General features: G+C 43.8%; 1 protein-coding gene across 1 annotated transcript in view; it reads left to right on the top strand.

Annotated features, from left to right (window-relative positions):
- LOC126235656 (CD63 antigen-like) overlaps positions 1-24,353 on the top strand; it is a 79,097-nt gene that overhangs the window by 41,903 nt on the left and 12,841 nt on the right. Inside the window, exon 3 of the mRNA XM_049944375.1 lies at positions 18,949-19,119. Coding sequence (XP_049800332.1) covers positions 18,949-19,119 — 171 coding nt within the window. The remainder of the gene's footprint in view (positions 1-18,948; positions 19,120-24,353) is intronic.

Genomic DNA, 24,353 nt, shown 5'->3' with positions numbered 1-24,353 from the left:
GTAAATTTACCGATAAACCGAGAACAGGAACCGAAAGAACCTAAAGTAAAGAACGAAAGAGGAATTCAGCTGGAAGATGAGATTTTAGTTGAAGGAAAAAGCACATTCATAAGCTAAATAAGTAGAGCTCAGCTCCTCAGCTGGAAATAACGATATAAAATAATTAATATCAGTGTGTTTACTTACTTAATCGTGTGCCATTTTTCACATGTTTGTCCCGAAATCAACGACTTTTATTCAGTGAATAGCCACAATTTACCAGTTCTGTTAATATTAATTCTGTGACCATGTGCCCTTCTCGTCAACATAAATGCCAGCTGGCTCAAAAGAAGATTGTCGTGCTCACCGTCATCTGTGAATCAATGAAATGAGTTCGGTGTGCAGTAGTTTTTGAACTGTGTGAGTGCTGTTTTTCTGAGCTGGAGCCTGGGAACATCCCCCAATTCCTAAGACTAAGGGAATCTCATAAAACCAACACTTAAACATGCTGGTCTACCAGACAAACGTTCAATTATCGATTGTATGAAATAGATTCTGATCGGGTGCCTTTCTGTGCGTGTCAAGAAAGCGTTTTACACTCTGAGCTGTACGAGTAGTCGCCTGGATGATTGTCTTTGGTTCACAAACAAAGCAATTATATTGCAACAACACGAAAACCATGGGTGGCCACTCTGACCCCACTGCCTTTAAAAATAAAGTAAGAAGACTCAGAAAATACATGGGGCATGCACAGTCTGTTTCGGAGATGAAGGAGACTGAATGCATTCACAGTAGATGTCAGCTTTTTATAGCGCACCGTGACTTTCAAGTAGTTTTTCTTGTTTGCCCTTGTTGCAAAGTAGTGTGAAACAGCAGCAGACACACCTCGTGTTACGGACTAACTCGTCTGTTGCCTTGCTGGATTTCGCACTCTCTCGGGAAGTTACGCTCTCCCAGGGGAAATTTCTGTGCACTTGCGCTTGCGCGACCTCAGTTCTCTCAAGCCACAACATAGGAGAGTGCACTGCTGTTGTTCTACTCCTATGCGTTTACTCCTAGAGTTTGCGAGAACAGGACAAAAGCGGGTCTTCAGCTCTGTTGTATACAGTCGGTTTCCCTCTTTTAAAGGCAAATCGTTAATGGTGTATTCTTTGTGACACCCATATTGGAAATCTTTCATAATGTTTCCAGCTAATTATTCTCCTTTTATTTCTTTTTGCTTCCAACTTTCGCTAAACTAAATTAAGAAACTCGCATTCGGCCTGGAGGAATGAGTTCCATGTGCTTGCCAGTAGACCCCGATACACATATTTCGTAGCTCCCTCGAATCATTTCAGCCGAATACCGGAACGTTTCTTTCAACATGACCACGGCCCAATGCATCCACTCTCGATGTTCAGTCATAAATGGTACTCAGTCCTTAATGAGCAAAGTATCAAAGACACTTACATACATTTAAATAATAATTTGTAGTCATTGTTTTTGATTTATTGCCATGTGATTAAAGTAACATTTTCATACAAAGGCTAACCTATACACATGAAAAAGTACCCCCGTTCTGCATGCCCCATCATTTTATCACCCTTGTCGTATCATGTTCGCTAGATGGAACGGAAGCCGGCAATCGGACTTTCCATGTCCTTTGAAATTCTGTTTCCGTGCCAATACACTGGAATTCTGTAGGGGATAATTGTGTACCTAGAAGATTGTGTACCTCGGAATACAATGCTTTTTGGACGGTACTTCTGTCTAGCTACCGATCTTAGAATAACATGAAATAACGCGCACTAGGGACCGTCATAAGCAGTCTCCACCCTTTTTTTTTACAGTTTTTGATCTTGTTGGACATGAGGTTATGTTCTGTGCAGCATTTGTAACCATTTCACGTTCTACACATTGAAGCGTTTATGATGTACTAAATCTATTTGGATTACGTCGTTAATTTTTTTTGGTTACGGAATTATATGTTGAGTAAAATGCATAATATTTTTAGAACTGTTTATGTAAAATGTGGACAGTTAAGTCATACTTTGTCCGTTGTACACCATTTTGTACCTTGAAACAGTCTTTGGCCTGGAATATGTGACACTTGCAAATGAACTGTCTTGAAACTATAAATATGTGGCAATTTCCAATAGCTTCTATTTCAAAATTAAATTCGATTTGTAACTGATTTTTGATCATACTTCTACTTGATTTGATTTCACTTGCTGACTACTGGTGTCTAGCAGGGTAACAGTGTAGCAGGTGGACTGCTGAATTTCAGTAGAATAGGCTGGTCCCGGCGGAGGTTCGAGTCCTTCCTCGGGCATGGGTGTGTGTGTTTGTCCTTAGGATAATTTAGGTTAAGTAGTGTGTAAGCTTAGGGACTGATGACCTTAGCAGCTAAGTCCCATAAGATTTCACACACATTTGAACATTTCAATAGAATATTTGTTTTTAGGTGAGTTTATTCGTCTCGGTTGCCACAGGCACAAATTTATTGTAGAGCAACTCCTAGGTGCATAAAAGTGTAGCACCTTGGAACTTGTTTCCCGCAACAAACTTGTAGGGGCGAATGAGTACATCATATTTTGAATAGAAACCAAGCCCAGAAATGTACCGTTTCCGTTCTATGACGGTTTCATTTTAGATGTGTAATGCGTCCATGACTGCTGGAGGAAACAGAAAAGTCTCTGAGTTGCTTGTCCTGGTATGTAATAGCGTAGACAGGATGACATGCCACTGAATAGTGGTTCCAGCGCGGTGGTCAACCACCTCACTTCTCACCTGCGGTTCGGAGACATCTCAATAAACGATATGGTAATAGATGGATAGGGCGAGATGGTCCAACCGCGCGGCCGCCGCGATCACCGCATTTAAATCCTATGGACTACGTTTTGTGGGGCTGTATGCAAAGTCTAATTATGAGACATCTGTAGAGACAGAGCAAGATCAGCTGGCACGAGTTCTGGCTGCTACACTAGAAAGTGTAGAGGCACCTGGTGGGACGGGAGTGTGACCATAATACGCTTATACCCTTCGTAGGTACAAATTCTGTACAGACGGTATGCTGGGTTCCTTTTTTGTTTTGGAGTAATGTAAACAAGTAATGTTTAAGTGTTAATACAAACAAATGTGATTAAATGGTGTATGGACGATTCGTTATGTTTCCTTTGGAACTGTTAACTAGTATTTGTACTGCGTCACTCCTAATTCAGTTCCGCAAGCACAAGTGGACGAGTTAAACATCTGAACAGAAATTTTTCGGGCATGGGTTCCTGTTCAAAATATTATATACTGACTCCCCTCTACATTCCCTAGAAGTTTGTAACGGGAATCTCCAAACATACTGTATATTATACTTCTATTGCAGGGCTGGCTAGAGGCGGAAGTCTGAAAAGTGTACCAAGTTACAACACTCTCCCATACAAGTTTATTACGTACGTTATTCAAGGCTATTACGCGGTACCAACAATGAGGCTAATGTGGCTAATCTTGGTGTCATTAGCCTGCGTTGCCACTAGCATTATGGTTAGTTTGAAGTATTCCAGTGCATACCTCAGTTGGAATCCACCATCCCGATTTATTTAGTTGTCCTGTTGTGTCTATTTGCAGCCCAGTGTCACCAAATTCGGACCCACCACAGGGGAACGAACTGCAAAGGTGGCAACAGCCGACGCAGAGATAACGTCGGTGGGCTTGTTAACTGTCCAGTGATAGTTTACTGACACTTTCAATACACAACGGTTAGGCCGATGACGTTTCTGTCATGATGCAATAAACTTTTCGAGAAGATGACGAAGCGAAATAAGAATCCTCAGTCATAATTCGCACCCGGAAAGAACACCTACACAATTAAAAAATGCAATCCCTGAGAAAAAATCGACATAAATAATTTAATACTACTTATACTGAGATAGTATAAGCTTCCTTTTAATTTCAAGTAACTATTTTTAGCAGTAAATTTCATTATATTCTACACATCTATAACATGCATATGTAATTCTGTTCTCGTAGTCGATTTTTCGAAAGTATTGAATTTTTAGTTTTGTCACTGATGTTGGCAGGGTGTGACTTATGTTATGACGATGAATATAGTGGTTTTCATAAATAGGCAAAAATCACTGCAACGCTCATAAACTAACACTAATGACTTGAATGTTGCTGCTGACAGAACAACTATATGCCAGTCTTTGACTCAACAGTTCTCTTGTGTCATGTCTGCACAATGGTAGATCATACTGTGAAAATTAGAGGACACAGTTAGGTTAGTCAGCACGATAAAATGGTGTCATGTTGCCATTTACCGGAGAAGGTACGATAGAGAATCACCGGTATTTTAAACACGTCAAAGTCAAGTTTAATGTTCGTCCTATTCCATTTCACAGACAGTGGCATCAATTTATCACATTTCTCTTCTTCTTATTCCCAGATTAAATGAAGAGGAAAACATTCCTTTCGTGAAGGGCAAATTCCCTGACGTATTGTATGTTATCCTGATTGCTATCGGCGCATAACTTCGAGACCCTACACAGCTTTCTAATGGCTGTGCGTGCCTTTATCGTCATCAGCCATCTCACATCTATTGATGGATAAACACTCTAGATTTTTCCATCCACTACAGTCTTTATCTAATCGCATCCACGTCGTCCCTGTGTGTTTTATAATGTCATCTACCCATCTTACGTCTAGGTCCTTTCTTATGTCTTGGAATCGAGTAAATAATTTCCGCCGGCCGCGGTGGTCTCACGGTTCTAGGCGCTCAGTCCGGAACCGCGCGACTGCTACGGTCGCAGGTTCGAATCCTGTCTCGGGCATGGATGTGTGTGATGTCCTTAGGTTAGTTAGGTTTAAGTAGTTCTAAGTTCTAGGGGACTGATGACCACAGATGTTAAGTCCCATAGTGCTCAGAGCCATTGGAACCATTTGAACCAAATAATTTCCTTGGTCCATCTACACTGCCTGGCAAAAAAAAAGGTGAAGCGTTCAAAAGGGGCAGAGGGAACGAAGTGAAATTAAACTGGTTGGGAAGTTGTGTGATGTTATTTCAATTATTACAAAATTGAATCAAATTTGGAAAGAACGTGGCAGTATGAGCCGACTTATCAGTACGACGGTGCGCACCATCTGGCCTGAATGCGTGCACTGATTTGGTTAAGCAGGGTTTCATAAAGCGGTTGTACCCTTTCCAGAGGCAAGCTGGCTCACAACTGTTGTAGCTCGTCCTTGATATTCTGGATGCTGGCACTGGGACGAAGTCGGCGGCGGTGCTGGACCGACACACTTTCTATCGGGCACAGATCTCTGAATCTTTTTGGTAACAGGAGTACCTCAACATGGCGCAGACAGTTTAGAGAGATTCGTCCCATGTGCGGATGAGCACTGTCCTGGTGAAAAACGGCACCGTGATACTGTCGCATCAGACATAACGAATGAGACGCAAGATGTCCGTACCGTCAGACTTTTCTCAGTAACTACCAGCCGTGACCTGAAGTCATACTTGATGCCATCCCGCACCACGACGCTAGAAATAATACACCTCTGCCTCTTCTAAACATTGGAAGAATGGGATGTCTCCACAGGTTGCTACTATACTCGCCGACGACTGTCATTCGGGGTAGTGCGGAAATGCGACTCATCGATGAGCACAGTACAACGCCAATCATGCTTCCCAGACACATTGCCATTTCAAATGCATTCTTTTGTGTTGTAGTGTTAACCGCGTAATACGAATGAGACGATAATACCCTAGTACAGCTGTTGCTGGTCTCCGACCAGAGGTGCTGGATTACACAGAACTTTGCAAGAATTCCATTACTTTTTCTCGAATGGCAGGCGCAAATGTGAAGGGGTTACTATGTGCTTGGTGCGCAGTACGGGGATCGTCACTTTTAGTGGTCAGACGTGGCCGACCGACTGTTGACGGCGAGTATGTCTGTCATCACGTTCCTATGCAGTTCAACATATAGCCACTGTCGCGTCCAATGCCCCAAAACCAGGACATTGCTCAATTTGACTAATCGGCGTAATAGCGACCCACAATGAGGCCTCTTTCAAACGTGCTGATAAATCCATCTTCTTCACAGTAATCATTTAACATCTTACGCTTTTAGCGTCCCCAATAAGCCTGTTAACTACACTAAAGGTGAAGAACACTAATGCACTCTGTTGGCCGTTCCATCCATCACAGAGGAATGTAACATTAATCATTTACATACCCGCCGATGGCACGTACGTTTATGAAGTTTGGCATTCGCCTATGCCTACTGGGTGTTTAACCTTTTTTGTCAGACAGTTTATCATTCATTCGCGTTATTACATATCCCGTGAAACCTAATTTCATTTTCATTACGATCATAGTTTATTTGCAAGATCAGTTCAATGGAATGTATAATGCCTTGAAAAGAAGTAGTAAGATAAATATCAACAAAAATAAAACTAAGGCGATGGAATGTAGTAGAATTAAATTAAGTGAAGGTGAAGGAATTGTATTAGAAAATGAGTGACTAAACATAGTAGAAGAGTTTTGCCATTTGGTCTGCAAAAAATTTACAATGCTAGAAGTAAAGAGGATTTAATATGCGGATTGGCAATAAGAAGGAAAGCTTTTCTGGAAAAGAGAAGTGTGTTAACATCGAATATAAATTTAAGTGTTACGAATTCTTTTCTGAAAGTATTTGTTTGGAGTGTAACCTTGCACAGAAGTCAAACGTGGACGACAGGATGACAATCAGTAAAGCTAAGAAGAAAATAGAAGTGTGTGATATACGGTGTTGCAGAATAATTACGAAGATTTTGTGAGTAAATAGAATATACAGTGAAATACTCAATCGGGCTAGGTCGAAAAGACCTTTATATTAAATCATCACCAAAAGAGGAATTAAAGTGATAAGAGACATCACAAAGCATCAAAGAATTGTTAATTTGTTAATGGTGGGAAGTATGGAAGGTAAAAATTGTAGAGGAAAACCAAACCTCGACTAAGGAAAGCAGGTTAAAACGGATGTAGGCTGTAGTACTTAGGAACAGATGAAGAGACTTCTGCAGAACAGAGTAGTATGGAGAGGTACAGGAAACCAGTCTTCTGACCAAAGACCACAATAACATAGGGTTATAATTGCGTCTTCTTCTCCAGTCTGTTACCTTTCTGCCGGCTGCTGTGGCAGAGCGGTTCTAGGCGCTTCAGTCTAGAACCGCGTGGCTGCTACAGTCGCAGGTTCGATCCTGCCTCGGGCATGGATGAGGGTGATGTCCTTATGTAAGTTAGGTTTAAGTAGTTCTAAGTGTAGGGCCTGATGACCTCAGATATTAAGTCCCATGGTGCTTAGAGCCATTTTGTTACCTTACTCACTTGTTTGCTTCGTGGCCTCTTCTACAAATGGTTCAAATGGCTCTGAACACTGTGGGACTTAACATCTGAGGTCATCAGTCCCCTAGAACTTAGAACTACTTCAACCTAACTAACCTAAGAACATCACACACATCCATGCCCGAGGCAGGATTCGAACCTGCGACCGTTGCAGCAGCGCGGTTCCAGACAGAAGCGCCTAGAACCGCTATGCCAAAGCGGCCGGCCATTACTTTTTTGTTCATCTCTCGCACGATATAAGTTTTTTAAGAAGTTTCATGAAATATGTAGTTGTGATATCATCCAGAGATCTCAGTGTGGCACAAAAATCGACTACGGTCATCGATACCACAGACATTAGCGATATTGCGCTGCAGTCCGCAACGACGGATGGGAGAGGCTGAAGTAGACACGCCCTTTCTCTCAACACAGCAGCGCCCTCGCACCGTGTTCGGCATAGAGCCGAGTATGGAAGCGCTCCGCCCAGTTTGTGATCTCAGCTGAAGCAGTCAGTATCATTGAGTACGACTAAAGAGTTATTCAAGTCTCACATGGAAACGTACTTCTGAAAATGTTGAACATTGTACTTCATGAGGAGTGTTTGTTAACCAGTGGATCGAGTGATGCTATAATTGCCAATTATGCACACATTAAAAAAAAGTTGTGTATCACCTCAGTTCCGAGAAATCAGGAACGTGTACAGGAAATAGGAATAGAGATCAACATAAACATCATTTCCGCCATTTTCATTACCACCATACAGCGAGACCTTCAAAGGTGGTGCTCCAGATTGCTGTACACGCCGGTTAAGCTAATACCCAGTAGCACATTCTCTTGCATTGAGGCATGCCTGTATTCGTCGTGTTATACTATCCACAAGTTCAACGAGGCACTGTTGCTCCAGGTTGTCCCACTCCTCAACGGCAAATAGGCGTAGATCCCTCAGAGTGGTTGGTGGGTCACGTCGTCCACAAAAAGCCCTTTTCAATCAATCCCAGGCGGGTTCGATGGGTTCATGTCTGGAGAACATGCTGGTCACTCTAGTCGGGCGATGTCGTTATCCTGAAGGAAGTCATTCACAAAATGTGCACGATGGGGGCGCGAATTGTCGTCCATGAAGACGGATGCTTCGCAAATATACTACTGATATGGTTGCACTATCGCCGGAGGATAGCATTCATGTATCATACAGCCGTTACTGCGCCTTCCATGACCACCAGCGTTGTACGTCGTCCTCACATAATGCCACCCCAAAACAGCAGGGAACCTCCACCTAGCTGCACGCGCTGAACAATGTGTCTAAGGCGTTCAGGCGACACTCATCAATGAAGACAACATGATGCCAATCCTGAGAGGTCCATTTGGTATGTTGGGCCCATCTGTATCGCGCTACATACTGTCGTGGTTGCAAAGATGGACCTCGCCATGGACGTCGGGAGTTGCGCATCATGCAGCCTATTGCGCACAGTTTGAGTCCTAACACAACATCCTGTGGCTGCACGAAGAGCATTATTCAACAGGGTGGCATTGCTGTCAGGGTTCCTCCTAGACACAATCCGTATGTAACGGTCATCCACTGCAGTAGTAGCACTTGGGCGCCCTGAGCGAGGCATGTCATCGACAGCTCCTGTCTATCTGTATCTCCTCCACGTCCGAAGAACATCGCTTAGGTCCACGCCGAGACGCTTGGACACTTCCCTCGTTGAGAGCCCTTCCTGGCACAAAGTAACAATGCGGACGCGATCGAACCGCGGTGCTGACCGTCTAGGCATGGTTGAACTACAGACAACAGGACCCGTGTACCTCCTTTCTAGTGGAACGACTGGAACTGATCGGCTGTCGGACCCCCTCCGTCTAATAGGCGCTGCTCATGCATGCTTGTTTACATATTTGGGTGAGTTTAGTGACATCTCCGAACAGACAAAGGGACTGTGTCTGTGATACAATATCCACAGTCAACGTCTATCTTCAGGAGTTCTGGCTGCCGGGCTGATGCAAAACTTTTTTTGATGTGTGTAGTTGTAAACACCAAGCACTCCTGTGGTAAAGATTTGAGTCAAGTTAAGTACATATTTTTATTCATTCACGTAATAAAGTGAACTAATATTTCGTATTTTGTTGTTTAGAGCCGCCGTCTCCCAGAATATTCGAAGAACTCGCAAATACAGCCAGGCAGTTCTAGTCTCGTCCGGTCATAACAATTATTATATAGTTGGACCACCAGGTGCTGTCAAAACCCTTAGTAAGATGATATTAGCTTATAGCACTGGTCAAAAAAAATTGTTACAGTGTTTTTCTTTCTGATGCATTACAAATTGTAGCCTTAATAGTAAGGTCAGCATGCAAGAACAACTGCTGTCATTACTTGTCAACACAGATGTTTGTCTGTTTAACTTAATATTAAGGCAGCTGTATGTACTGCACCAGAAAGTAAAACGCTACAACGATTCTTGACCGGTGCTAGCAGACCGTTCATTTAAATGACCGAAACTACTAGCAACATAAAAACGCATTTGACAGGAGCTGAGGGCTGTTGTTGTTGTGGTTTTCTTTCCAGAGACTGGTTTGATGCAGTTCTCCATGCTACTCTATCCTGTGCAAGCTTCTTCATCTCCAAATAACTATTGTACCCTACATCCTTCTGAATCTGCTTAGTCTATTCATCTCTTGGTCTCCCTCTATGATTTTTACCCTCCACGCTGCCCCCCAATACTAACTTGGTGATTCCTTGATGCCTAAGAACATGTCCTACCAACCATTCTTCTAGTCAAGTTGTGCCACAAATTCCGCTTTCCCCAATTCTGTCCAGTACATCCTCATTAGATACGTAATCTACCCACATAATCTTCAACATTCTTCTGTAGCACCACGTTTCAAACACTTCTATTCTCTTCATGTGTAAACTATTTATCATCCGCGTTTCACTGCCATACATGGCTACGCTCCTTACAAATACTTTTAGAAAAGACTTCCCGACACTTAAATCTATATTCGAAGGGAACAAATTTCTCTTCTTCAGAAACGCTTTTCTTGCCATTGCCAGCCTACATTTTATATCCTCCCCAATTCGACCCTCATCAGATACTTTTCTTCCCAAATAGCAAAACCCATCTAACAATTTGAATGTCTCGTTTCATAATCTAATTCCCTCAGCATCAACTGATTTAATTCGACTACATTCCATTATCCTCGTTCTGCTTTTCTTGATGTTCATCTTATTTCTCTTTTCAAGACACTGTCGCCGGCCGCGGTGGCCGTGCGGTTCTAGGCGCTACAGTCCGGACCCGCGGGACTGCTACGATCGCAGGTTCGAATCCTGCCTCGGGCATGGATGTGTGTGAAGTCTTTAGATTAGTTAGGTTTAAGTAGTTCTAAGTTCTAGGGGACTGATGACCTAAGATGTGAAGTCCCATAGTGCTCAGAGCCATTTGAACCAAGACACTGTCCATTCCGTTCAACTGTTCTTTCAATCCTTTGCTGTCTTTGACAGAATTACAATGTCGTCAGCAAACCTCAAAGTTTTTATTTCTACTCCCTGGACTTTAATTCCTACTCCATATTTTTTCCTTTGTTGCTTGCTCAGTATACAGACTGAATAACATCGGGGATAGGATACAACCCTGCATCACTCCCTTCTCAACCACTGCCCTCGACTCTTATAACTGCCATATGGTTTCCGTACAAATTGTATTTTACTCCTGCTACCTTTGGAATTTGAAAGAGAGTATTCCAGTCAACATTGTCGAAAGCTTTCTCTATATCTACAAATGCTAGAAACCTAGTCTGTCTTTCCTTAACGTTTCTATGAGATGGCGTAGGTTCAGAATCGCCCCGTGTTCCTGCGTTTCTCCTGAATCCAAACCGATCTGCCCCGAGTTCGGCTTCTACCAGTTTTTCCCTTCTTCTGTAAAGATTCGTGTTAGTATTTTGCAATCGTGACTTATTACACTGGTAGTTCGGCAACTTTCACATCCGTCAGCACCTAATTTCTTTGGAATTGGAATTATTATATTCTTCTCGAAGTCTGAGGGTATTTCGCCTGTCTCATACATCTTGCTCACCAGATGGAAGAGTTTTATTTTGGCTGGCTCTCCCAAGGCTATCAGTAGCTTTAACGGAATGTTGTTTACCCCTGGGGTCTTGTTGTGCCTAAGGTTTTTCAAAGCTTTGTCAAATTCTTTACGCAGTATCATTTCTCCCTTCTCATCTTAATCTACTTCCTCTTCTATTTGCATAATATTGCCCTCAAGTACATCTCCCTTGTATAGACCCTCTATATACTGCTTCCACCTTCCTGCTTTCCCTTCTTTCCTCAGGACTGGTTTTCCGTGTAAGCTCTTGGTATTCATATAGGTGGTCCTCTTTTCGCCAAAGGTCTCTTCAATTTTCCTGTAGGCAGAATATATCTTACCCCTAGTGATATATGCTTCTACATTGTTACATTTGTCCTCTAGCCATTCCTGCTTAGCCATTTTGCACTTTCTGTCTATCTCATATTTTAGATGTTTGTATTCCCTTTCCCCTGCTTCATTTATTGAATTTTTATATTTTCTCCTTTCATCGATTAGATTATCTCTTGTGTTAGCCAAGGATTTCTACTAGTCCGAATCTTTTTACCTGCTTGATCCTCTGCTGCCTTCACTTTTTCTTCTCTCAAAGCTACCCATTCTTCTTCTACTGTATTCGTTTCCACCATTCTCGTCAATCGTTCGATAATGCTCCCTCTACAACCTCTGGTTCTTTCAGTTTATCCATGTCCCATCTTCTAAAAATCCTGTCTTTTTGCAGTTTCTTCAGTTTTAATCTGCAGATCATAACCAATAAATTGTGGTCAGAGTCCACATCTGCCCCTGAAGTGTCTTACAATTTTAAAGCTGATTCCGAAATATCTGTCTTTCCAGTATATAATATTAAATTTTTCGGTGTCACCAGGTCTCTTCCACGTATACACCCTTCTTTCATGATTCTTAAACCAAGTGTTAGCTGTGATTAAATTATGCTCTGTGCAGAATTGTACCAGTCGGCTTCCTCTTTCAGTCCTTTCCCCCAATCCATTCACCTACTACATTTTCTTCTCTTCCTTTTCCTACTATTGAATTCCAGTCCCTCATGACTATTAAATTTCGTCTCCCTTAACTATCTGAATAATTTCTTTATCTCATCATACATACCTTCCATCTCCTCCTCTTCTGCGGAGCTAGTTGGCATATAAATTTGTATTACTATGGTGGGTGTGGGCTTCGTGTCTATCTTGGCTACAATAATGCGTTCACTATGCTATTCGTAGTAGCTTATCCGCGTTCATATTTTTTAATTCATTATTGAACCTACTCCTATTTTTTATTTATTATTAAACTTACTCCTGCATTACCCCTTTTTGATGCTGTATTTATAACCCTGTAGTCACCTGACCAGACGTCCTGTTCCTCCTGCCACAGAACTTCACTAATTCACTCTATATCTAACTGTAACCAATCCATTTATCCTTTTTAAATTTTCTAACCTACCTGCCCAATTAAGGGGTCTGACATTCCACGCACCGATCCTTAGAACGCCAATTTGGTTTCTCCTGATAACGACGTCCTTCTGAGTATTCCCCGCCCGGAGGTCCGAATGGGGGACTATTTTATCTCCGGAATATTTTATCCAAGAGGATCCCATCATCATGTAACCAAACAGCAGGGCCGCATGTCCTCGGGAAAAATTACGGATGTATATTCCCCTTTGCTTTCACGGTACGGCTATACAAATATGTCTTTCATGAAACATAAGGCAGCTGTCGAGCACTACTTTGTAAAATATTTTTTGAGTTGGATTGGTATGTGTGTGCAAATTTTTTCTTGTTGGTTTATTGTGGTATATGCGATCTTAACTAAAAAATGTGGTATCTATTCAACAGAAGTTTCTGTTTTGTTTCATTCATACTGTTGTTTTTAGTTGTTTTCCTCAATATATGCCCGCATCTCGTGGTCGTGCGGTAGCGTTCTCGCTTCCCACGCCCGGGTTCCCGGGTTCGATTCCCGGCGGGGTCAGGGATTTTCTCTGCCTCGTGATGGTTGGGTGTTGTGTGCTGTCCTTAGGTTAGTTAGGTTTAAGTAGTTCTAAGTTCTAGGGGACTTATGACCACAGCAGTTGAGTCCCATAGTGCTCAGAGCCATTTGAACCTCAATATATTTTCCTTGTATCACCTCAATTGCTCTCGACAATATTTCCGAATATCATTTAATTCAGCGTCTCCTACACATTATCGTTTTCTTGAAATTGTAGCTTCCTCTTTTAATACGATGGTTGGACCTTAAATAGTGGCAACTATTTATTCACAACCGATACAACAGAGCTACATGTTTGCACCTGTTACTGTCTTTCAAAGTAGTCACCAGCGTTGTGTAGAACCCGTTGCCCACGATGTGGAAGGCTTAGTATACCGTTTGCTGGGCCTGATCTGTTGATGGTACGAATGGAGCAGTGTACTGCATGTCGAATCTCTGGAACATTTCTGAAGCGAATACCACCAAGCCAAAACTGAAACGCCAATCCAAGGAATGGAGTCATTATGGGTCGCTGCGAAAGTCGAAAGTGCGTCAGAGCTCCAGTATGGTGAAAGTTATGGTGATTCTCGTGCACGACTGTGATGGTGTTATCCTAACGCATTACGTTCCTACACGGCAACCAGTCAGTGCACAGTATTACTGTTCGTTTTTGGAGCATCAACTGCGACCAGCTTTGCGAAAGAAGCGGCAACACTTTCTACGCAACCCACCCATCATTTTGTACGACAATGCGCGTGCGCATACAGCGCAAGCTGCGGCTGTTCTGTTCGGTCGATGGGACTGGGAAGTACTATACCATCCACCATACTCCCCGGGCTTAAAACCTTGTGACTTTGATTTGATACCGGAGATGAAGGAACCACTTCGAGGCATTCGCTTCAGAACTGATCCAGAGATTCGACAGGCAGTAGACTGCTCCATTTTGTACCATCAACAGGACGGGCTCTGCTAACGGTATACCACCCCTTCCACATCGCTAGCAACGGGTTCTACATAAAGCTGGTGGCGACTTTGAAGGAAAGTGACAAGTGAAAGCATATAACTCTTTTCTATCGGTTGTGAATAAATAGTTGCCACTATTTAAGTTCAACCCTCGCTGCTGTGTTCTTCCATTTGAGATTTTCTTTTGCATTCTTTGTAGGTGCTACTTTATTTGCAGTTTGCATACATTTATTTGTTAAATAATTACTCCTTTGATCCGTGCTTGTGTAAGCCGCGTTTCCTGACACATTGGTCCTTGTTTTATCGATAAGACCGCAAAAAGTCACAAGTAGCTACAGACCCTCACAGAGGTGCTACGCAGTTATCGGAAGGCACGCCACTGGAAATAAGGCAATCCATGATGGACGAACACGGCAGCTTTCCCACCAACTCAGCATTGATAATTACAGCGCTTAACAGAACATTTGGAGACCGCCGGATGAGTTGCTCGTGAGATACAAAATGGCCTTCAAACTTATGAGACTTAACTCCATTGCGGGTAAATGTGAAAAAAAGAAGTCTACAAGGAAACAGCGACGACTCACGAAAATGTGGAATGCCATTTAACATGGGCCAGTGTTGTGGTGAGTCCAGATTAAGTTCAACGTGTAGTACTGCCTGTACTTCCCGCTACAAAGCATGTATCAACACTCAAAGTCAATGATCATAGCACTTGATGTGCCAGTCATACTAATAAATACAGGTATCGTACTTGAGTTACGTATTTGTTTCTACAATGTCCAATCACATTCATGTGACCACCTGTTAAAAACTTGAATAACAACCTTTTGCAGCGCAGACCAATGCAAGACATGCATGAAGAGAGTCAATGAGGCTCCGGAATGCACCGACAGAAATGTAGAGCCATGGTGACTCCAGTGCTACGGCCAAGTGCGCTAGGTTTCTTGGTTGAGGATCCATGGTGCGAACAGCACAATCGAGGTGATCCCATAGGCTATCGACTGTGTTTGAATCCAGTGAGTTTGATGGTCAGGAGAATGGACTAAACTCATCCTGGTGCTCTATGATCCACGAACGTAAACTGCGAGCTGTGCGACACGTTGCATTGTCCTGCTGGTAGATGCCCCTGTGCTGAGGGAAAACAAACTGCGTGTGGATGTGGACACGGTACCCAAGGACAGATGCACACTTATTTTGATTCATTGTGCGTTCCAGAATGACGAGATCATTCAGGCAATGCCCTCCTGCCTGGACCCTTCCAACGATTGTTGCATGGTGTTTGCTTCAGACGTTTCACGCCGTACACGCCAACGGCCCTCTGTCTAATGGAGTTTAAAACGTGATTGATCTGGAAAGGCAACCTGTCGCCACTCAGTGGACGTCCAGCTACGGTATTAGCGTGCAAAATGCCCTTTGTCGCCGATGAATAGCGATCAGCATGGATGCATGAACCAGGCACCTATTGCGGAGGTCCATACGCACTCGCTGTAAATCGCCAATGGTAAACTGTGATATCGCCTTGGTTCATCTGGACGGTCAGTTGCCCAATAGCTGCACGTGTGTTCGCTTGAACACATCTCTGCAGTCGTCGTTCCCTCCTGTCATTTATGGCCCTGGTGCACCACAGTTGCCTTGGCATCAGTTTTAGATAGCTCCATTTTGCCACACATGGTTACACTTTAACTACAGCGGCACGCGAATAGTTTAGAAACTCAGCCATTTCGGAAACGTTTCCGCCGTTGTCCCGAAAGCCAATGATCATGCCCTTTAGGGCGTCAGATAAATCGTTCCGTTTTCGCGTTAGTACAATGACTACACTGTTTTCCGCGTTTCCCCGACATGTGGGACTGATTTACACTCGAAAAAAAATAGTTACAATTTTGGGCGCCAGGTGCAAATCTGGCGCTGTGAGTGCAAGAAACAGATATAAAATGTGTCTTTACGTAATGGTTTACAAACAGTACGTGGTCAGAAATAGTCAAACAAGTGAGAAAGGCAAAAAGTTGATTTTATTATTTACCGCCGCTTGCACAATTTATCCAACATGAGCACTGGAGATGTCAACGAGATGCTGTACAGCGCCAGATTTGAACCTAGTGGCCAAAATTGGAACACATTTTTTCCTTCGTGGATAGGTTATACTTTAACACATGAGCATATCTATCAAGTTTCGCTGGCATGCGGTAATTACATCCCGCACTGGACGTTCGTAAGTAGGTGCTCTTTAATTATAACCAACCGGTATATATAGAAACCTCAAGATAAAAATCACAGTGTCAGGTCTGGAGAAGGTGGTTGGGGGGGGGGGGGGGGGGGCATGCCACTCACTGCAGATTGCCAGCTGGAGCACGATCGATCCATCGTCGTGGTGGCTCAGTGTCCGCGTACTCACTATCATCATTGTGGAAGTGTGATGGAGAGCTATCCTGTAGAAGAATGAAATTATCACGACCCTCTTGCAACTGCGGCATCAGCCACAACTGTAAAATGTCGATGGTAGCCTCTGCAAAAAGAAAGGTCCATACACTTTTTGCCTCGACAAAGCACAAAACGCGTTAACCGTTGGGGAACCACAGACACGTTCATCGACATTGTGGGGATTCTCTGCTCCCCACATTCACACATTGTGCTGCTTTTTTTGCATCGTTTGGGTGACAGGTAGCCTCACTGCTAAAAATCATCCTACAGATGAATTCGTCCTCTTCCATTAAGTGTGCATATCAATGCAAACCTGTTTCTGCTAAAGTTTGTCACAATGTGTAACGGTTTGGAGCAAGTGAATCCGATATGTTTTCATTTGCAGGCATTTCCTAGGTTCTCTCCGACCAGTTGGTTGTGGAATTCCTAGCTCGAGACTGACACGTGACGGTGACTTATAAGGACCAATCGACCTGTTCTTCGGATATTGATAGCCGTCCAGTGCTTTTGGCTTTAAAAAGACATCCTGTTTCCTTAAACTTCTGTATCCATTAGTGAATGGATTGTCTAGTAGGTACAGCCTTCCGGATGTGGTTCTGTATTGCCGATGCAATGCTGTTCCGGAGTCGCTCCTGTAGAACTCCATCATGAAAAATGCCTTCTGAATTGCTCAGGCAGCCACGTTGCTGGGGATCACTGTAACAAGACAAACATCTCGAGTCGCTGTTTTCAAACACAGTCGTACAATGACGTGACAGAAGTCGTAGTACAGCGATAAGCACATATACAGATGGCGACAGTATCTCGTACATTAGGTATAAAAGGGCAGTGCACTGACAGAGCTGTCATTTGTACTCATGTGATTCATGTGAAAATGTTTCCGAAGAGATCATAGCTGCACGACGGGAATTGACAGGCGTTAAATGCGAAATGGTGGCCGGAGCTAGACGAATAGACATTCCATTTCGGAAATTGTTAGGGAGTCCAACATTCCAGGATCCACAGTGTCAAGAGTGTGCCGAGAATACCAAATATCAGGCATTACGTCTCACTACGGACAACGCAATGGCCGACGGCCTTCATTTAAACGACCAGGAGCCACGGCGTTTGCGTGGAGTTCTTCTTGCTGACAGACAAGCAGCACTGCATGAAATACAGGATGGTACCTAGAAATTAGGCGTTTATAGGCTATGACAGGAGACAACCGCCGCGAGAGCCTTTACTAACAGCATGACATCGCCTTCAGCACTTCTCCTGGGATCATAACCATATCGGTTCGACCCTAGACGACTGGAAAACCGTGGTCTGGTCAGATGAGTCCCGATTTCAGTTGGTAAGAGGTGTTGTTAGTTTTAGAGTGTGATATAGAGCCCACGATGCCATGGAGCCAAGGTGTCAACAAGTCACTGTACAAGCTGGTGGTGGCCCCATAATGCTGTGGGCTGTCTTTACATGGAATAGACTTGGTCCTCTCGTTCAACTGAACCGACCACTGACTTGGACAACATTTGCAGCCGCCATTCATGGATTTCATGTTCCCAAACAAAGATGGAGATTTTATGGATGACAATGCGTCATGTCACCGGGCCACAATTGTTTGCGACTGGCTTGAAGAACATTCTCGACAATTCGAGCAAAATATTTGGCCACCCAGATCACCCGACATGAATCCAATCGAACATTTATTGAGCGTAATCGAGAGGTCAGTTCGTGTACAAAATCCTGCACAGGCAACGCTTTCGCTGTTATGAACAGGGCTCAAAATTTATGCAGAGGACTTCCAACGAATTTTCGTGTCGAGGAGGTCCAACACGATTTTTGGAGGTATCCCGTGACTTTAGTCACCCCAGTGTGCAGTTCCTTACCTCAACACAAACATCTTTCACAATCACTTGAAAGTGTCTAGACCATTGTGAAAAATTCTGTAGAGTCTTTGGGAGGCCTGTCTTAACTGCCTCACCTTGTGCAACTAATCATACATGCATCAAATCTTAGTTGGATCACCTGAAAATGGGAGTATGATGCTCTGCCGAAATATCAACTGATTTCTACCGTTCCAAATGACTGAGCATCGGGGATACACTAAGATAAGCGGTTAGTTTCAAACATCCTAGGTTACTATTGTTGCGTATTGCTGAGGAGTTATTTTTGCATCGCAACATGAGATAGCCTATTCTATCTTTTCTCAATAAGAAGACGGAGGAAATACAGCGTGTGCCTTGCTTTCAGTACGCGGCGCTGCTGGGCGCGGTGTTCATAGCGGAGCTGGCGGCGGGCGCTGCGGCCGCGGCGAGCAAGGACCGCCTGGAGGACGTGCTCAAGACGTCCATGGAGGACTCCCAGAAGCACTACCAGAACTCCAGCATCGAGAAGACCGCCTGGGACCGCCTGCAGACTGAGGTATGTGGCATCCCTTCTCGTGTGAGACCAGCAGCTCAGCTTCTAGGCAAAACAAGTTCATTTCGTCACAAAACAATATTTAACCGAGGTTTTCGCTGGATATTTTGCTGATATCCTCATTTACGAACACAGAATTAATTTCTCGTGTGACCCAAAAGAGTGAGGCGATACCTCTACTCTTGATGATATGTATTATGAACAGTATAGAGTGTTAGTTGGATTTTCCCACTTACCCCATGTGACGCGTAATTAATGGACAGTTTCGTTCTTTTGTTTTTGGTTTCTATTACCACGAATTTGAACAGCACTGTTCTGTGTTCCTGTAGCAAATGATCTTTCATACATTCGGAACTGCTGTCCTGCAGTGTTCTTCTGGTAGTGTAGAATGCGGTAATGGACAGCCGGCCGCGGTGGTCTAGCGGTTCTGGCGCTGCAGTCCGGAACCGAGGGACTGCTACGGTCGCAGGTTCGAATCCTGCCTCGGGCATGGGTGTGTGTGATGTCCTTAGGTTAGTTATGTTTAAGTAGTTCTAAGTTCTAGGGGACTTATGACCTAAGATGTTGAGTCCCATAGTGCTCAGAGCCATTTGAACCATTTTTGGTAATGGACACTATGGCCGTCCCGTCCATTCCTTCCGGTGCCTTCGCCACTAGCAAGTGCCCTGGCCGAATTTGCGCCAACGCAGCATCCCACGCGGAACTTGGTTGAAAATCATGGGCGTAGCTGATAAGTTGTTTACTCTTATTTTCATTGCCACTTAGATAGAAAAGTCTCACGACGCAGCACTTCTGCTGTTCAAAGTTGATCATGCACTGATAAGCCAGAACATTATGACCACCGCCCACTGTTACGTTGTAAGCCGACTGTTGACGTTGCGGACCAAAAGTATGTAAGCGGAGCAGACAGTGACGGGGAGTCATCCTAGCGAAGATATGGGCAGCAAAAGGGGAAATTCATTGAAATAAGAAACTTCGATAAAGGGCATATTATTATTACCCAAAGTCTGTGAATGAGTATCTCGAAAACGACGAAGCTGGTCAAATGTTCACGTGCTACTGTCGAGGCACCTACGAACAGAGATAAAAGGACAGTGAAACTGCCACTCGGCGCTATATGGTTGGACGTCCACGACTCTTCACAGAACGTGGGGTTCGGAGTCTTGTCTGCTCTGTAAAGTAGGACAGATGGTGATCTGTGGCATCTCTGCCAAAAGAGCGCAATGCTGGTGTATCGGAGCACACTGTTCATTGTACGTTGTTGAACATGGAGTTCCGCAGCAGACCACCCCTAAGTGTTCACATGTTGACCCAGCGACGTGATCAGTTACGACTGCAGAGGCCACGGGACCATCGGGATTCGACCCTCGACAAAAGGAAATGTGTCGGTTATTAGGGTGAATCACGTTTTTGCTACACTAGGTTGATGGCCGTCTCCACAAACGCCGCCATAGAGGTGAATGGCGGCTCAAAACATGCAGCTGGCGACAGGCCGAGGCTGGTGGGAGCAGTGCTATGCTATAGCAGTCATTCTCCTGCGCTTGCATGGGACCTGTGATGGTAATTAAAGACACGCTGACAGCTACAAACCACCTGCATCCGTCCATATTTAATGCCTTCCCCGACGGTGATTTCATCTTTCAGCAGCATAACCGCCAGTGTCTCGGAGCCAGAGCCGTGCTACTGTGGCTTGAGGAGCATTATAGTGAAAAATAGATTCTCGGCGACCGAATTCACCTGATTTAAATCGTGTGGAACCCATCTGGATCGCTAGCGGGCGCCATTACCTTGTACGCAAATCAGCGGCCCGTTATTTATGCTAATTACGTGACCTGTGCGCAGACATCTAATGCCACATACCTCCATAAATCTACCAACAAACTGTCGGATTTCTGATACACACAATCAGTGATGTATTTCGTTCCAAAGACGGACAAACAGGCTGGTCATAATATTTTGGCACATCAGCGTATGACCAACGATGATGCTGTGATCCACCCACGTAGACTCATTTCTCTGTCCGAGGTGAATGTTTTTTAAACATTTTACAAATTAAAACATAATCTGTTGTACGCTGTATGTTAATACTATTCTTTTAATTTGTGGGTTTAGCTAATTTCGACTTTGCGACACTTTCAACACATGGGTGACATCCAATACTTACACAATGTAAAAGGTGGTGTAAATAAGTTGCTGTGCTTGAAAATGGTGCTAAGTCGAAATTAGGTAATCGCACAAATCAAGTTTCTTACATGTGCTGCGAGAAACAGCGTTGTGTTTGCTCGATGTACTGGGGGCTACACTCACACCCAGTAACTTAAACGCCAGGTGTATGTGGTCATAGCTGATCTGTGTCGGAATCGGACACGTTCTTCATGTTCGTCTGTTGTATGGAATATATTCCTTACGTGATATTTATTCAGGATCTGGAGCAGCTTGATCATGGGAGTCTCCGCGTAATGTCTTACTCTCAGTCCTGTGACGTCTGCCTCCGTCTGCTTTACTCGTATGTGGTTTCTTCATGCCTGATTTCTCCTCGAGCGGACACAATGCTCAGCCAGCAAGAGGATTCGGCAACTGCTTTCCCAACTCTAAATTCTCCCACTACTGATCGAGAGTTACTCTTCTGGGAGCGCGTCCTAGGGTCCTTCAGTAGAGGAGAGCTGTGTTCCTGTATTGAACAGCGACTTGGAACTTCACCTAAGCATGACCAGCCCTTAACTCACCAGGCGTGGTCTCTCACACCGTGTGAGAATTTTCCAAGTCACTCTCGTAGATCAGTTACGGCGGAACGTTTTTATACACCACCTACCCTCTTTTAATCACCAACCCTACAAATTATCATTGTCAGTGGCGTTATCGCCTTATTTGATTGTTATTGACACGTGTTGTTGACATGTGATGGGGTCTCCTACACCGTGCCTCGTGAACTACGCATCTGCTTTGGTCAGTTCAGCACAAAACGTATTAGCAAGAATATGACAATTTCACACACTCTAAGTTCGATGAAATTTTTAGTCAGTGGATGGAGAATGATGTCAATAATAAGGAACAAGAATTAGACGAAGAATATAACGATTTTTCAATAGCCAGTGATCACAATTCTGGTAGCGAACAAGAGGGCCATTCAGAGGAAGAACTTCAGGACAGTGGTGATGAGGACCTTTCTATTTCTCCAACAAAATACTTAGTGTTATTTAAAAGTAAATGTGTTCTGAGTGTTGGTAAAGAAAGTTGTAGACCTCAGTACTGAATATTAATTTTGTAGCTTTTCTTTTTATGGCTATTGAGTTCAGTTTTTATATGCAAGCTTAATCCTCGGAAATTAGTTTTATGTGACAATTTGCTTTCTAGAGAGATACCATAATTTTTTAGAACGTAAAATTCAGTTCTCTAACAGTTAGTTTTGTGTACTATTGAAAAAGCTTCACAAAAATATATGTTTTGCTTGAACAAAAATAAAATACTGTTGGCTTTATTTAGTGCAATAAAATCAACGGGGAGTATTTAAACATGATTTATATAGTTGCAACCATAAATGTTATATAACATAAATTAAATTTTCAAATGATTTACAGCTTAAATCTTGGTTGAAAGATAGGGATCTCAAGACCACACCTCGTAGTATACTTTAGAGAAGTCACCTCGTGAGTTAAGGGCTAGGGAACCTCACGAAACGTTGCTATCAGACGGCGCTGCTATTCGGATGATAAGCTAGTCATGTTTAATCTTTGAAATTAGATACATAGTTTCTAGCCGCCTTCATTTCTCAGTTTTTTTATAGTACGGCATTGTAGAGTATTGGCGACACAGCTGTACCAAAACTCATATTTCTGTGCATAGTACTTTCTGGCATATTCTCTCTGGTATCTCACAACGGTCTTGGTCATTAGCGTTCAGGCATTAACATAGCTAATCAGCTGCTTTGGTCTCGTATATCTCATTCTTTAAAGCATGATGAACGAGTTACGTTGCACGTCGATAACCGGAGGTGAAACCCTTGACTAACCCTAACTTGAAGATACCGGACCGGTATCTTCATGTTAGCAGCTACCAACACCGATCATAGAAACGCTCTGTTCTCGCACCTCGCACCTCGGTGCGACGAACGGAAACCGTTTCAGACTGAGAAACCTTCCGAAAGAACTGAGTCAGTAGTCAAGGTAACAACAAGGCTATAACAACCAACAAATTTCGCAAGCCATTTCGCCAAAGATATATAAGTAGAAGGGCCCCGAGAAGGACAAGAATAAACTTGCATTTTACCATTCTGTGGCTTAGCAACAGGACAGATTACCCGACTCCTAAAGAGGCATAAAATCGATTCAGGCTACCAGCAAGAATTAGAGATCTCTTGAGATCTATGAAAGATGATTTAGACCTCAAAACGCCAGAAATATACAAAATACCGTGTGAATGTGGACAGTTGATTATGATGTGATTGCTGCTGCCGTTCTCATATATCCGCTCCGCCGTCTGTGCCATGTACTGTTCGTGATGCGCCCGCCAGACAGGCTGTACGCACCACTGAATAGCGCTGTATTGAACACCTTAGGTGTTTCCTATCCTGATAAATCAGTGGTAGCAGAACGTGTCCAGGAAAATAGACGCAGAACTGCATCCGGAGATGTCTATTTGGCACCTGCAACAGTGTCATAAATGAAGCGATTCCTGACAGTACCCTCAACAAAAATGGCGGCCTGCAGCTAACCACTGCTTGGGACCCGGCCATCGGAAGGCTGAAGCGAACGCCCTGAAAACATTACCAATTGTGGCAACGGGGTGAGCACTAATGACGCTACAGACGGCAGCGCAACTATATAAGAATGACAGCAGCAATCTACCTACAGTCACAACCTGACAGTAGCTGAGGAACTCACGGCCGAAAGCACTTGACGTGGCTGGAAGTTTACATCACCTCATAATATAGATTCAATAGATTCACACACCAGCTTCACGTTTGAACCCTGACGGACCATTCAATGGCAAACGGTCGCTGTGTCATTTTCTGCCAATGACGCAATTCTCATGCACCGTGGAGGGGCATGGAGTCAGCTCACCACTCTCCCGGTCGTTGTCTGCTCCCCAACCAGTGGATCTATTACTTTCCCTCGGTCCGCAGCTCGTGGTCTTGCGGTAGCGTTCTCGCTTCCCGCGCCCGGGTTCCCGGGTTCGATTCCCGGCGGGGTCAGCGATTTTCTCTGCCTCGTGATGACTGGGTGTTGTGTGCTGTCCTT

Source organism: Schistocerca nitens, chromosome 1 (genome assembly GCF_023898315.1).
Source record: "Schistocerca nitens isolate TAMUIC-IGC-003100 chromosome 1, iqSchNite1.1, whole genome shotgun sequence".
Classification (NCBI taxonomy): domain Eukaryota; kingdom Metazoa; phylum Arthropoda; class Insecta; order Orthoptera; family Acrididae; genus Schistocerca; species Schistocerca nitens.
This window is presented reverse-complemented; position numbering and strand designations above follow the sequence as displayed.